This window comes from Vombatus ursinus, unplaced genomic scaffold, assembly GCF_900497805.2.
Source record: "Vombatus ursinus unplaced genomic scaffold, bare-nosed wombat genome assembly UNPS02014335.1, whole genome shotgun sequence".
Taxonomy (NCBI): Eukaryota; Metazoa; Chordata; class Mammalia; order Diprotodontia; family Vombatidae; genus Vombatus; species Vombatus ursinus.
Window position 1 is genome coordinate 288,832 of NW_020954113.1, and position 17,111 is coordinate 305,942.

Genomic DNA, 17,111 nt, shown 5'->3' on the forward strand with positions numbered 1-17,111 from the left:
CACACACACACACACACACACACACACACACACACACACACACACACCCTTAGTTGGCAGTTGGGTATAGAAATCTATCTTAGCCAATAGGTAAATAGGAAGGGAAGGGAATAAGAGAAATGGGGAGGAGAGACTGATAAATGAGAAGGCAGATTAAGGGAAGAAGTGGTCAGAAGCAAAACAGGCTTTTGAGGGGGGACAGCATAAAAAGAAAGAGAGAAAGATAAGAGAAAATCGGATGAAAGGAAATACATTTAGTAATCATAACTGTGAATGTGAATGGGATGAGCTCATTCATAAAACAGAAGTAGACAGCAGAATGAATTAGAAACCAGAATCTAACAATATGTTGTTTATAAGAGACACACTTTAAACAGAAAGACATACACAAAGAGTCCAAATAAGGAGATGGAGCAAAATCTATTATGCTTCAGCTGACTTAAAAAAGGCAGGGGTAGCAATCATGATATCAGACAAAGTAAAAGCAAACATAGACCTAATTAAAAGAGATAATCAGAGAAACTACATTTCAATAAAAGGTATCATAGATAATATAAAAAATTACAACAAGTTTCTCTAATAAAGGTCTCTTTCCTTTAATATATAGGTAACTGAGTCAATTTTATAAAAAAAAATAAGAGCCATTTCCCAACTGATATATTGTCAAGAGTTATGAACAAGCAGTTTTCAGAAGAAAATATCGAAGTTCTCTACAGTCTTATGAAAAAAAATGCTCTAAATCACTATTAATTGGAAAAATGCTAATTAAAAGAACTCTGAGGTACCATCTCATACCTGTCAGAAATGACAACTGCCAGAAGGGACGAGGTGGGAAAAGGTACACTAAGGAATTATTGGTGGAATCATGAACTGAACCAACCATTCTAGAGAACAATTTGGAACTATGCTTAAAGGTCTATAAAATTGTGCATAACCTTTGACCTAGCAATACCAATATTAGGGCTGTGCCTCAAAGAGATCAAAGAAAGAGGGAAAGGACTTATACATACAAAAATATTTCTAACACAACTCTTTTTGTGGTGGCAAAGAATTAGACACTGAGGGGATGCCCATCAATTGTGGAATAGCTGAACAAGTTGTGGCTTGGGTTGTAATGGAATACTACTGTGCTTTAAGAAATGACAAGGGAGATGATTTCAGAAAAACATGGGAGGAGCTATATGAACTGATGCAAAGTGAAGTGAGCAGAACCAGGAGATCATTGTACACAGTACCAGCAATATTGTAATGATGATCAACTATGAAAGACTTAGCTACTATGATCAATACAATGATCCAAGAAAATTCCAAAGGACTCATGATGAAAAATACTATACACCTCCAGAGAAAGAGCTGATTAATTCTGTGTACAAATTGAAGCACAGTTTTCTCACTTTTTTTATTTTTCTTGCTACTTTTGGCATGATGTGGCTAATATGGGAATATGTTTTACATGTCACATGTATAATATCATATTGATTGCCTTCTCAGTGGGTGAGGGAGTGGTGAAATGGAGAGAGAGAATTTAGAATTCAATTTTTAATGTTAAAAATAAATAATAATTTTAAAAAGAAAAAAAAAGAAAAAAGTGGCACCCAGGTAGAATCTTGAAGGAAGGGAGAAATTTTAGCAGTACAAATGATAGCTTCCTGAGAGTAGGTCAATTTTTGCTTTTGCTTTTGTAACCCCATAATCTAGCATAATGCCTTCAACACAGTAAGTACTCAATAAATACTTGCTCAATTAAACAAACAAAAATGGGGGACAGTCTTCATTTCAGATATGGGAGACGGCGAGTCAGAGACAAGAGAGGACAGTATGTATTGTACAAAGAGTACTGCCATGAACAAAGCTAGGAAATCAAGTCATATCAATTCAGTATGTGACCAATATTGTACTAAATATCAAGGAAACAAATACAAGCAGAAAGAATGCCCATCCTTGCCCTCAAGGAACTTACTTTCTAGCGGGGAAAGGCTGCACCTACAAGTAAGCTGAAAGGCAGGGTGGAGGCATCGAAGTGGGTGGATAGCAGCAAAATCCATAGAATAAAGGGTAATTTTGAAAAAGGATCTTGTCTGGCCCTTCAAAATGGAGGTTCTGGAAGGAACTCACCAACAGAAGATGGGGGCACAGGGGGAAAAAAGAACCAGTTTATGCATGGTGGCAAAGTCTGAAGAAAGGTGGGAGGCTGGAACCAGATTTTATGGGGCACTGAATGCCAAGGTAGGAGTTTGCATTTTATTTAGTGGGAAATGGGAAGCCACCGTAGGTTTTTTAATAGAATGATGTTATCAGAGAGTGAAATTAAGTTTACCTGAGGAGCTGTGTGAAACTTAGATTAGAGTGGCAGACAAAAAGTGATAAGAGGGTGGTGGCTGTGGGAATGGAAAGAAACAGCATTGAAAATACTGAAGAGAAAAAAAATTGACAGGACTTTGCATTTGCTTGGTTGTTGGAGACATAGAAAGGAGAGTCTAAATAAAGAAGGCAGTGGGAAAAGCACCGGATTTTGAGTCAGAGAACTTGTGTTTGGATCCTGGATCTGTCAATTTAAGTATGTGACCTTACACAAGTCTGAGCTTCAGTTTCCTTATCTATAAAATTAAGGGACTGGAAAAGATGACCTCTTAGGCTTCTTAGAGGACAAGACCTCGAATCAAGAAGTCCTGACTTGGAGCGGCTAGGTGGTACAGTGGATAGAGCACTGGCCTTGGAGTCAGGAGGACCTGAGTTCAAATCCAGCCTCAGACACATAACACTTATTAGATGTATGACCCTGGGCAAGTCACTTAACCCCATTGCCTAGCCAAAAAAAAAAAAAACCGAAAAAACCAAGAAGTCCTGACTTCAAATTTTATCCCAGAAACTTACTAGCTATGCAACCCTGACTCAGTTTCTTCAAATGTAAAATGAGGATAATAATAGTACCTACCTCCCAGAGTTGTTGGTAGGATAAAGTAAGACAATCTTAGTAAAGCACATTGAGAACCCTAAAGGACTATATTAATGACTATTATTATTATATCTATGATCCTATCAGACTATTTGATTGGGTAGATGGTATTAATTATGAAAGAAGGAAAGAAAAGTCCCTACCATGTGGACAATAATAGCAATTCACATTTGTCTAACACTTTCCAAAGCTAAGCTACTTTTCAACCCTATGACACTGAAGTGAGGTGCCAACAAATAAGGAAACAGAGGTTCAAAGAATTGCCCAAAGTCACACTGGTAATAAGAGGCAGACCAGGAATGGAACCAAGTGTTCTTTCCACTACATCACACTGATTCTTCAAATACTAAATGGCTTCCTCTTTCTTTTACAAAGACTTCAGTTTAATTCAAGCAAATCCATTAATCAATCAATCTACAAGCTTTTATTAAGTACCTACTATGTGCTAGGTACTAGGGTAGGTACTGGGGATATCAATAGTCCTTGCCCTCAAAGAGCTTCCATTCTAGTGAGGGGAATGCATTTAATAACAAAGCAAATCTGATTTTAAGCATCTCTATCCCCAAATGTGATGGAAATTTAGAAAGCTAGGCACTAGAATGACTGAGTTTTTAAAGCCAGGTTCCCAATCTTTCAATGACCTCATTTTACAGATAAGGAAATTGAGATCCAAAGAGGCTGACTTGCCTAAAATCATACTAGTTAGTGGCCAGGTTAGAATAAGAATCTAGGGTTCATGACTCTCAAGTCTGATGTCATTTCCATTGTACTTCATTGATTTTTTCCTGGGTGCTTTTCTCTCCCAGGCAGTAAAACATCTAATTTTCTTCCCTGTCAATGAAAAGAAGCCATATTATCATGGGAGATTTTTTTTTTCCCTTTTATATATTGCTTTAGCAAATATGTATCCTTCTCTAAAACTCAGGCTGTCACATGATCCATAAAGGCAAAACAAAATTAAAATTGAAAAAAGGGCATGTAGTGTCATATACTCCAAATCATACTTGGCATGTCAAACACATACTATTGTTTGTTTTGGTTGCTTGGTAGCTCTTCTGGGCCTTAAGATCTAAGCTAAATCTTCCCTCAGTCATTCTTATGCACATTCCCTGGACAGTAACAGATTGCAGGAAAGTAAGGCCAGAGTTTCACAATATCATAGAATTTCAGAGTTGGAAGAAACTTTGACAACTATCTAAATCCAGAGGTTCTTAACCTGGGGTCAGTGGATAGATTTCAAGGGATCTGTGAACTTGGATGGGAAAAAAAGTTACATCTTTATTCTCACTAACCTCTGGTTAAAATGTAGTATTTCCTTCCGTTATTTAAAAACATTATTCTAAGAAATCCATAGACTTTGTTAGACTGGCCAAGGAGTCTGTAACACCAAAAAAGTTTATAAGCTCCTGATCTAGTCAAACCCGGGATTCTGTAAGAGAATTCTAATACATATCACTGTATAAGTGGCTACCCAATCATTGTGTGAAGAGCTCTATATTTAAACCGTATGTGTGTGTGTGTGTGTATGTGAGTGAGTGAGTGTGTATTTCATTTAGTAATTTAAACATTCAGTATTGTTCCTTGACTCTGAAAGTAAGCCTCAGACCATTTTGTTTATAAATGTTCTTTCTCTCTCATGGGTCCAATCAAGACTAGGGAAATTGAAACTGGATAGAAGCAGATCATTGCTTTAGAATTCTCAATCCCAAAATATGTCAATACTGAAAGATAGTACAAAGAATCTTTGGAGCCTGTTAGATCAGAGAGAAACCTCAAAGAAGGTTGTCAGCTCTACTTTAAATACTGTCTCAACAATTTTTTTAAAAATATAATAACAGGGGCAGCTAGGTGGTACAGTGGATAGAGCACTGGCCCTGAAGTCAGGAGGACCTAAGTTCAAATCTGGCCTCAAACCAAACACTTGACACTTACTAGCTGTGTGACCCTGGGCAAGTCACTTAACCCCAATTGCCTCACTAAAAAAAAAAAAAAAGAAAAGAAAAAAATATATAATAACAAAGCCATAACATTCAAAGAAAACTAGAATATGAAGTTATATTCAGGCTAAGGTCCATTGTGACCAAGTGCCTATTTGCACATGGGCCGAAGACATTTAACCATATGCTATTAACTCCTTGTTAGCAGTTTCACTGTCAAAGTTAAGGTTTAATTAGTTTTTAAAAAATAATAAAATTTGCCTACTTTTGTTAGGTTTTTGAAAGATTTTTAAACTTAATGAAAAATTGGCATTTTCATGTTTTTTTAAAAAAATATTTTAATGAGAAGTCAGTGGGAGGAAAGTCGTTAGAATATGAGAGTAATTCAATAAACTGGTTTCAGTACCTATTTTTCTTTCATGTTCTTTGAGAGATATGAAAGAATCATAATGATGGAGAAGGAAGGTATGATGCAAAGCTTAAGAAACCTATTTAACAGGTGCCCCTAGAAGCTTAGCTTATAGCTTTATAAATCAAAGGTTACTACTTTGTTTGAAAGATTTTATTTTTCTCAGATGCTTACAAATTGTATACTAGAGTTCAATCAATCAGTAAATATTTATTAAAAGCATTTTCTATGTGTAAAGGATAGGAATACAAAGACAAAAATAAAACAATCTCTGCCCTCAATAAGCTTACATTCTATTAAGGAAAGTAACTTGCATAAGAGAAAGGCCAATGGGAATGCTCTTCCAGAGTTTGTTTGCTGGCACATGCCCAATGCATGCCTATGATGTACTTTCATAAATATACACAAAATAAATACAAGATAATTTTTGAGGAAAGGAAGTCAATAGTAGCAGGGCGGGGATCAAACAAGGGTTTGTTGTAGATGGGGGAGCTTAAGCTGAACTTTGAAGGAAACTAGAGATCTTAAAAAGTAGATATTAAGGAGAGAAATACCAGTTTTAAAACACCCTCAAACATCCCACCCATAACCAATATCGGTCCAATTGGCTCTCACAGGCCTCAATAATGGAGTTCCTCATATATGCAAAAGTTGCTTTTATTTTGAAATTTTATACTGTGTATTTTTTTGTATCTTTAAAACCTATGCAATTCTAATTTTGATATCTATTATTAGATTCCTTAAAAAGAGGGGGGTGAAAACTACTCTTAGGGAATGGAGATAACAGGACCTTCAAAAGCAGGGGAGGAGGCATAGAGGCAAGATGGTAGACGGGCCCTGGAGAATTTTGTAAAACCAAATTTTCAGGTGATATAGAAAATATTCATATATCCTGTAACTATAAAATTCTAAATATATTATCATATGTGATATATTTAAGGACCTCTGTAACAATATTTTTTTTATTTTTAGGTAAATCGGAAAGATTAGAATTCTCAAGCAAATTTACATCTGAAATTTGGAAATTGTCTTGGGGGTTTTGTGGTTGTTTAGTGTTTCTAAACTACAAAATATAAATTTGTCATGTTATTAGAATTGCCATATGACTAAACCGCAATTCCTCTTTGAGGCAGAGGACCAAGGACTGAAAACACACAAAGATCTCCAATAATAAAATTTGTAATTCTTAGGCCAGTCCTAAATCTTCATTCAAAAGTAAAAAGTGATATTAAACATTATAAAAATAGAGAAAAAGACAGAAAATAGAATACATTATTTATCTACCCAATTTTTCAAAATTTAACCCTTCCCACCATAAAGGGGAAAAAATCATTAGACGCCTTCTGTTTTACTCAACTGATTTATTGGAAAGTTACTTTGTTACCATTTTCAAATTTTTCTTTTTTCATTTCAGATAGTGGTATTAACACAATCCAATCAATGCACGTGGGGGAGTTCAATCAGAGACTGGTGGAAGCCAGCACTCAGTTTAAAAAGAAGCAAGGCAAAGGCACCATTGATGTTTGGTGGTTGTTTGATGATGGAGGTAAGTGATGCTAAAAAGTACAGCATGGAGCAGGATTTCTCTATTGACAAAATTTAGCATAATATATGGGAAACATATAACATTAACAAATGAGGTATGAAATTTCTACATTTTCCAAAGAGATAAAAAAAATTAGGCGCTATAAATATAGGACTGAATAAAGAAATTGAGATGTTCTCTATCACTTATACACATTCATTCATCTCACAGAGTCGTAATCAACTTTTTCCCCTCCAGGGTTAACACTCCTAATCCCCTATATCCTGACTCTCAGGAAAAAATGGAAAGACTGCAAATTAAGGATTTATGTTGGAGGCAAGATAAACCGTATTGAAGAAGAAAAAATAGTGTACGTATTGACAATTTCTGTCATTTAAAATATGTATGTGGCTTATAGTTAATACTATTTAACTGCTCCTATTAAAGCCCCTAAGAATCTTTTAGGTACAACTGAAATAAAAATAAAGCTATTCTGACAGAGTTCAGATTTATTTTCTTTCCCATAATTCACTATTCTAGGCAACTGATGAATACATCAGCTTTGTTTTTTTAAATCACCATATTCCCCCAACTAGAAAAATTAAATGCTTTTAAAACAATACCCTCTCCAGTGTTGGCAGAGAATTTTCATTTTCAGGCTTGAATGGGAATATCATTACTTTCTTTAATGTTTATTTGGTTTTATCTAATGAACTATTCAAAAGATAGAGACTCCTAAAGTTATACCTACATTTGCTTGATAGAAGAGAAAATACAAGTGATGATTTCAGTTTTATAGATGCAACTGACTAATTCAATAACTAACCTTCAGGTGTTGGTATTGCAACTGAGTAAGTGTATCCTTAAAAAGGTGGAGGTGTGCACATTTATGATTATCACTATTATTCTCCTAGTGGTGCCATATACCTGATAATCATAAAGCACAATAATCTTAGAAGAAATGAAATTTCAGGTGACCCAAAGGGCAACAGATAAAGGCATATTAGGCATAAGTAGACTACAGTTCAATACCAGTGTTGACTTACACGCAAAAATTGACATAAAAAGCAGTATCAAGAGTATCCAGAAAATGGAGTAAGCCCCATCATATAGCAAAAGTGATGAATAATAGGTAGATAATCAGAGCTTTCCACTGGTATTCACTAACTACTAAAAGCATCAAAGAAAGACTTCAGTGCATTGAGTAGATTTTCTCTGGGAGATTTGTGTAGATGTGAACAATAATTTTTTTTTTTTGCACAGAAAGAAAAGTTATGGAGGGACTGTAATATGTACAAGTGGAAGGAGTATGCACACTGATGAAATCAAAGATCTAGCAAAAAGTCCAAGTTGAAAGAAATGTGAACAAATTATCACTGTTCTTCCTTAAATGTACATTTCTAGTCCCATTTTCTAGGTCTGGTTTTTGTACCTATACAACTTTTTCTTGGGGCTTTGGTGAAACAATTTGAGCCCAAACTTAATATATCTATCAAGCGTTGTAATGAAAATCAAACACTAACTAAAATCTTTTAGATAAATTAGCTTGCCTGAGAAGCGAAGTTGAAATGAAACATAATTGCTTTGATATCTTAACTCAAACACAAATATTGTTTGATTGAGAGTAGTTAAATATGTAATGATGAAATGTTCTTTCTTATGTTTTAGGATGGCTTCACTTTTGAGCAAATTTAGGATAAAATTTGCAGACATCCACATCATTGGTGACATCAATATTAAACCAAACAAAGAAAGGTATGAAGCATTTATCAAAATCCATTATTTACCTCCACAGTAATCTCTTATTCCCTTTTATGCTCATTATTAAAGAGTGAGAAAGTTAGGCTTTTACCGCCGTCAGTTTCTGGTATCATAGAACTAAGAGGGGCCTAAAATAATAATGAACATGGAACTAGCCAATAAATTGTTGTGTAGGCTACTTTCAAATGGCCAATGAGACTTGCACAGTGAAGAGAATGCTTGAAAATTTCAAAAGAAATTCAGATGATGATGATGATAATGATGGATAGATAGATATTATCATGCCAAGCCATGTATGGTGCATCTATAATTGGGGGGGCATTTATGAACAACTTGGGGAAATAGACTATTGTATTGTACAGAGCATACATATACTTTGGAGTAAGGTGTTCAGGTATAGCCCAGCACATTTATGTTCCCTAGAGTTATTGCCCTTTGTATTTTCTGATCTTCTCCATTTTCTTTGTACTTCTACATTTCTTTGCTCCCTCAATCTCTGACTGTCCCTTTTCCAATCCATGGCCTAAATTATCTTCCTGCTTATAAATTCCCATTGTATATGTGACCAATAATAAAATGCCAATTTATCCAAATTTCAAGATTCTATTTTATTATCAAAGCAATAGCCACTAAACACTTGGTGATTTATGAGACTAATACAACTGGTTTGTTTGTTTTAAGAGGAGTAGTAAAGGGGCAGCTAGATGGCACAGTGGATAGAGCACCGGTCCTGGATTCAGGAAGACCTGAGTTCAAATCTGGCCTCAGACACTTGACACTTACTAGCTGTGTGACTCTGGGCAAGTCACTTCACCCCATTGCCTCGCAAAAGAAAAAGAGGGGTAGTAAGAAACTAGACCTGTAGTTTCATCACTATGGGGAACTCCCAGTGAGGGATCTCCCTCTGCCAATGCATATAAGCACGTTCTCTGGGTGGGACTCATAGTCCCTGAGAATTGCCTGAGACAATGGGCATTAGTGATTTACCCAGGATCACAGAGCCAGTATGTGTAAGAAGCAAGACTTGAAGCCCAATCATCCTAACTCTGAGGCCAGCTCTATCCACTATGCCATGCTAGCTCTCTGTAACTATACTATCAGCCATTTCAAATGGCTTTGTAACAGAATCCATGCCTTAATTTTATAAGAAAGCTACTTGAGATACAATTGTCTAAGTCACTCTGCTGTCATATTTGCATTTTATGCCAGGCAGATCTATAATGCTTTACTTTAATAAATTCTACAATTACTACACGTTCTTAATCAAAATGAGCCTTTTTGCAATTCTCTTCGGAAAACAGAATTAACATGCCTACACGAACTGGACTCTAGTATAATACTCTCTGGTGGCCTTCAGAATTTTCATTTAATTGAAGAATAGATGAATTTCAATTCACCTTAAGTCCTTTCCTCTTAGTATGTTTCTTCTATATAATCAAATAAGCTTGAAACTGCTGGGATGGGTAGGTCAGTTTCAAAGCTACCTTGAGCTGCCAATTCACTTAGAGGATCTACATAGGCAGTTAGGCAGGAGTGAATGGAAGGAATGTAACTCAATACTAGCCTCCAAAATCCTTTCCCGTGTGATTGGAATTCCTGAAAGAGATTCAGAACTAATCTACCACACAGGATTTCTCTAGGTTTTCAAAGACAAATCAGGCCACCAAAAAAAAAAAAAATATATATATATATATATATACACACACATATATGTGTATATGTGTATATATATAGTGTGTGTGTGTGTGTGTGTGTGTGTGTGTGTGTGTGTATATATACATATATATATATATAATTTATCAAGTGTTCATTTCCCCGGGGTAAATCCTCTGAAACTGAAAGACCTAGAATAGCTACAGGGCATGAAGGGTACAAACTAAGAATATCCCATCGGCAGAGTTAGATTTCAACAAGGCAGGCTACGCCAATTTCCACAGTCCAAGACCACAAGGCAGATCATTACTGCTCCTTCTTAAAAGCCTCAGAATCATAGAATCTCTGAATTAAAATGGCTCATCTAGTCCAATACATGCCTAAAGCAGGAATTTTTGCGACAACATCCTTTACAGGAGGCCTCTACTGAGAGGACCTCAGTGTCGTGTCCAACTCTTTGTGACCCCTTTGAGGTTTTCTTGGCAAAGACACTGGAGTGGTTTGCCATTTCCTTCTCTGGCTCATTTTACAGATGAGTAAACTGGGGCAAACAGGGGCAAGTGAGGGTCATATAGCTAGTAAGTATCTGAGGCGGATTTGAACTCAGGAAGATGAGTCTTCCTGACTCCAGGCCCGGCACTTTATCCGCCCCATATGTTTTACTTTTAAACAACTCTAAATTTTAGGAATATGTTCCTTATTATGAGCAACATCATTCAAGGATGAAACCAGCAAAAGGTCAATAAACAAATGACAATGAAAAATATTTATAATGATTTTTATAATGAACTTTCATCATCAAGGACAGCAGAGCCACCACATTTGGTCACAGATATGCTGTTGCATGAGAAAGAAGAAATGGCCCTGAAGAAATCATATATGGCAAAAGCTGGATGAAAATGAAAGTATGCACAAGGCTGTCAAATTAGAAGCAATACAAATTTAGGAGAACCAAAGGATTAATTCTCAAGGTCTCTGAAGAAGATGCCAAAAGCATGAGGGGGAAGGGAGGAACAACTTTGACCTTGTTATAGTAACAGCAAGAGGCAATGGAAAATATCAGTAATTTCTAACGCGTCTGCCTATTCCCAGCTATACAAAGTTTTTTTTATGAGAATAATATGCATACATACATTGAGGGTATCCTTGAGGAGAATATGAGAATATGTTATGGTCCATAATATACTGGTGGATCTGGAGAGATCTAAGTTCAATCCTTATACTCCCACAACACTTTTTGAGCAAGGAAGTTGTGGTGCAGTACTGGGGAGGTTTGGGTTAACTTTGCCCCAAGATGGATTGATCTAAGACCCAGTTATGAGCCCTATGGACATAAAAGCAATTTTAGGACTTTAGAAAAGAGCTTCTGAATCCCCAGGAAACCTCTTAGCTGACTACTTTTAACCTTCTTGCTGGTAGCTTTTATCTGCTTTTATGCTCTGGACTGCTTTTAGTCACCTAGAGAACTGCTTTTTCCCAGAAATATTTGAATATATTGTACCAGTTGCAGAGCAGTGACCCAGATAGAAGGGAATAGACAGTTTTTCTCAAATGACCTTCTACATCAGGTCATATCTTTCATCACACAACTGACTGAAAGGTATAGAGAATAAGATTTCACTGTTTTGTTTGTTATGAAAAAAGCATTTTTTTGATAGAACAAAACACTATCTTAAAGGCCCTCTTCCAACAAGATGTCTCCCTTGCATAGATGCCATTCAAGATTCCAACAACAGAAATAACTTTGTTCATTGACTCTCCAGTTATAATTATCAGGCAAGACATATGCTTGCCAAAGATATTTACCACTGTCACTGAGGATATGCACAACAGAGTTCAAATGGAAAGGGATTCTTCCTCCAGACGCTCCTGTTTGTGAATACCATTGTACTGATTACATCAAGCCTCTAAACACTGCACAGCCTCCTAAATGAGATACATGATTACTCAAAAGATAGCAGCCTAACTATTCACTCAGGAAAAATTAATATGTGAATGAAGAACGGCTATTGTCCAAATTACGATATACAGTTGGACTGAGAAACCATAGAACTCATCTATCAGTAAATATATCATGGACAGACACTGTAAATGGATAATGCACCGACTACTGAATTGAACGAAAGAAGGGCAGCAGGCCAAATTGCCTTTGGAAAATTGCATGGTTCTTTCAATGACCTCAAATTTCTCTCTGTAACAATGGCCCATGTCCTGAATGCCATACTTGGATAATATCACATGTCAGCAAGCCGTAGATACTACTGTGTTCAAAGAAGTATCATTGAGGATCACTCAAAAGGCAATGACAAGACATACGCTGAATCCACGCTGGCTAAAACACCTTACTTACAAGGAATTATGCAGGAGAAATAGAATAAAGGATGCCATCAGAGAAATGCATAACTGAGGGAAAAATGGCTAATCCCATAGTGAGAATGAGGAAAAAGCAAGCAATAGATAGCTCGTGTGTCCACTAGAATCTACATTATGTCAAAAGAACAAGAAGAAAGCCAAAGTACATCATGTGGAATCCCTTTGGCAAATTGATGGGAGGATCCTGACAAGAGTCACACAGGAAGAGCAGGCATGGATGGGCTGCAATATGCATCACTGGAGGGAATACTCACTTCTAAGAGATCCTTTGGTCCACACCCTCTCTATCCATCTGTGTGTATCTAGCTGAAACTTGCCACTCCAATTTCCACCCATTGAACTTAGTTTTCTCATCTGGGGATCAAGCAAAATAAATCTACTTTCTTTTCAACAGGACAATCCTTTAAACAGTTTAAAATAGTAATCATGTTTTCCCTGTCTTCTATCCTCCATGCAAAACAACCACAGTTCCTTCAGCCAATCTTTATGTGCTCTTACCTTCCTGGCCTCATTGGCAGGCACTTGACTCTATCAATATGCTTTCTAAAATGTAGTCACCGGAAGGGAATACAACACTTTAGCTATGGTCTCAGGATTGTTGCTTCTCATGTTTTTGACACTAAGCATCAGTGCAGACTACATTCTCATTAGCATTAGAATTGTGGCTTCTTCATTACAGTACTCATCTGATCTTTTAGTCCACTAAGACCCTCAGATATCCCCCCACCCCAGTTTTGTTCTGATAAACATGTCATTTATTACCCCCAATGACTAATAAGAAGACATACTATTGTTCTCCTAGGCAATCCAGCTATACATATGACGTGGTAGTAGCACTTAATGTGAATACTTCACCTTTGCAAACCCTCTATCCAAGGCTTCCCATATCCCACTTGGCTAGAAGACAGGGGCTTCCTGTGTGCCCCAAATATAGTGCAAGATCTTTGGGGGTAAAAAATGTCTCTTTGCTTCTTTTTTATTTTCCACAGTGTTTTGTAGAGTTTAGGGCTAAACTTAGCCTAAACTTAGCTTTCTACTTATCAAATTTTCCCTGTGGGAAAGTCAAAATTACAGTACTATTAGTGTTCAGAAATGAGGTTTTTCATATCCAAATTATCATTTTTCAGGTGTATTTTCAGCAACTGAAGATTGCTTTGGTTTGCTGACTTATTTTTAATGACAATTCAAGATGGATCCTTTGGCCTCTAAATTCATTCACCTGATAGTCTTTTCCATTCTCTTGCTTCCTTACAATTTTTTTTGACATAGTTTTCTATCCAATTAAGAGTTCAGCCATATAGGCATCTACTATGCTAGCTTCTATAATGCTCCTATATGCCCCTCCATCTTCTGTGTCTGACATAGGGTATACTGAGGTAGCTTCTGCCATGTTGATATCCACTTGATCTTCACATAACCCATCATTCTTTGGAAATATAGATTCCTTCCTCTCATTGCATGCCTGGTTTGAGTGATGTGGGACCTCTACTGTTCAGAAGGCAAAAGCAGGAATTAGGGGGCCCCACAGGCCCCAGCCCCATTTTGTTCAAGACTGAAACCTCACTACAAATACCTTAGGATCATAAGTTGAGAGCTAGAAGGAACCTTACAAGGCATCTATTCTAAGTTCCTCGTTTTAAAAATGAGGACGCTGAGGCCCAGAAATTTTAAGTGATTTACCCTATGTCACACGGATGAAAGTGGTAGAGCCAGGATTCTAACTCAGGTCCTGTGACTCTACGTTCAGTCTTCTTTCCATTGTACCGCACAGCCTCCACTTGGTATGTCAGCCTGTCAATAAGCATATTAAGCTCCTACTACGTGCTGGACACTGTGCTAAGCACTGGGGAAACAAAAATGTGCAAAAGAAACCTTACTTTCAAGGAGTTAACAGTCAAATGGAAAAGACAACATGGAAACAACAATGTATAAACAATACAGACTAAATTGGAAATAATCAACAGAGTGCCTTCCAGCACTAGATTTAAGGGGAATCTGGACAGGTTTCTTGTAGAAGGTAAGATTTTATGCGAGAACTGAAAAATTTCAGGGATGCCAGGGGGCAAAGATGAGAATGGGGAGAATTCCAAGCATAACGGACAGCCGGTGAAAATGCCTGGAATCTGGAGATGGAGCGTCTTATGTAGGGAATAGTAAAGATGCCAGTGTTGCTGGATCACACATGATATGGAGCTCAGTAAGAAGACTGGAAAGGTAGGGGGCGAGGTTGTGAAGGGATTTGAATGACAAACAGAGGAGTTTATATTTGATCCTGGAGGTGATAAGAAAACACTATAGTTTATTGAAATAGGGAGGAAAGGTGTGACATGGTCAGCCCTGCCATTTAGGAAAATCAATTTAATAACTGACTATAATGGACTGCCTTGTGGGGTTGGGGGCTGAAGCAGTGTGACCAACCAGTAGGCTGTTGCAATAGGCTAGACACGAGGCAACGAAGATCTGCACCAGGGCGGTGGTAGTGTCAGAGGAGAGAGGGGAGCCAAAGTTGACAGGACTTGGCAGCAGGTTGATATGCAGGATTAGAAAGACTGAGAAGTCAAGGATGACACCTAGGTTGAGTTAGATTTTATTAGCCTGTGTGGGAGGATAATGGGACTTTTCAAAAATTTGATACTGAAAATGTTTCCATAGGTTGGACCTGAGTTGGGTATTCAGTTGACTGATGTTTGCCTAAATAATGATTAGGGATAAGCACTTACTTCATAATCGTTTTCTCTGTCCTTCTCCATATGGAGGAAATATTTCTCTGCAGAGAACAGGTTATTCTGTTACCTTGGTAGATTACAAATTCTGTTGTTACAATTTGACAAACAAATGACCCTCATAACCAAAACTTTAGATTTATAATGAGGAATCACAAGTCATTTCTTCTACTATAGTGGTTCCCAGCCATCTCTCAACAGCAACATCCTGTTGTTGCTAATCTTTCTTGGCAACACTTCCCCAGAGACACAAAAATATTCTGCCTATTTTTTAAATTAAAGTGAATTTAAGTTAATTTTGTTTTGAGAACTTCCTGAGAATTCTACATCATCTCTGGATATAATAGAGATGCTCAGGGACCTTGCAGCAAAACACACACACACACACACACACACACACACCAGGCACTACTCTGCGTAGCATACTCCAGGGACTTTGATATCATTCAGTATATCTAAATGAAGAAATATCTTTAAGTGAGAGATACTGTCTCTCTCTCTGTCTGTCTCTGTCTGTTTATCTCTCTCTCTCCCTCCCTCCAAGCACTACATTTTATTCATAGGTATAATGAGATTGCAATAGATGAGATTTATAGATGGCCTATGATACTATAGAGATGAATGGGGCAAATCTGCTGCTAGTATTCCAATAAAGTCAGGCTTTGTGTCAGAGGTTGGCCACAGCTATCACCAGTTGCTATAATCCTGTGCCATTATTCCTAGTCTTTACCAGCCTTAAATTGACTATTTTTAGTCTGAATTGTCCCCTCAGACCATTTTTCTTTAGGAAATATCACCAGGCATACAAGATTCCCAGCAATGCGACCTAAGTGTCTCTGAACAAGCCTCTCTGCCGTATACAAGATCACAAACCATTCAAGTTCAGTAAAAAGATCAGTAAAAACATGACTGATCTGGGTGGCTTAATATCAGGGCCAGCACTTAGCACAGTGCTTCCAGTGCGTAACACAGTACCTGGCACGTAGCAGGTGCTTCATGAATGGTTATTGACCAACAAGACAGATTATTCTCAAATATTTCTTTTAGAATACACACCAGGATCTTACTCCAAAGGCATCATTCATAACAGAAAATTTACCTTAAAGTTTGCTTCCTCTCCTTAATGGAAGACTTAACAATGATGGTCTCTAGCTTTCCCCTCTGAAATATGAGACCCCACTGAATTTTGTAGGTTCTGAAAGAGAATATCTAAGCCACTTGGTAGTCATCATCATAAAAAATACATCTTTTATTCCTAAGTAAGTATCACTTGATGTCCTTTTCATAAGCAGTTGTTTTAAAAAGCACCCAAAGATGATAACCATGTTATTTTGGCATAGAAAATTCCTACCTCTGGTTACCATCTTCCAAGGATCAGGACTATTTAGTGGCTATTGCCCCTCATCTCCTTTACACTTCCTTCAAATGCATGTTGGTTATCTGCAACATATCTCACTCTAGTCTTTCTGAGTGAAATTGAAAATAATTTACTATACATGATGAGCCCTTCTATAATGGTCCAAACTATATACACCTGTAGACAGTTACAGGCACATAGACACAGAGTACAACTTTGACTAGTTTAGGAAATCAAACCCTAATGAGTTTTCAGTTTACCTGTTCTGTTGTTTAAACTAAAGTAGAAAGCATGAGCACAGTTCTGGCATTGGAGAAAACTATACTTTTGCTTGTCCCGGCTATGAGAAATTAGAATGGATGGATGGATGGATGGATGGATGGATGGATGGATGGATGGATGGATGGATGGATGGAT

General features: G+C 37.2%; 1 protein-coding gene across 2 annotated transcripts in view; it reads left to right on the forward strand.

Annotated features, from left to right (window-relative positions):
• Nucleotides 1-17,111, forward strand: part of SLC12A1 (solute carrier family 12 member 1) — a 136,982-nt gene that overhangs the window by 110,558 nt on the left and 9,313 nt on the right. For both annotated transcript variants that reach the window (XM_027860925.1, XM_027860926.1), the window contains exons 21-23: nt 6,717-6,848; nt 7,086-7,197; nt 8,496-8,582. In XM_027860925.1, coding sequence (XP_027716726.1) covers nt 6,717-6,848; nt 7,086-7,197; nt 8,496-8,582 — 331 coding nt within the window. The remainder of the gene's footprint in view (nt 1-6,716; nt 6,849-7,085; nt 7,198-8,495; nt 8,583-17,111) is intronic.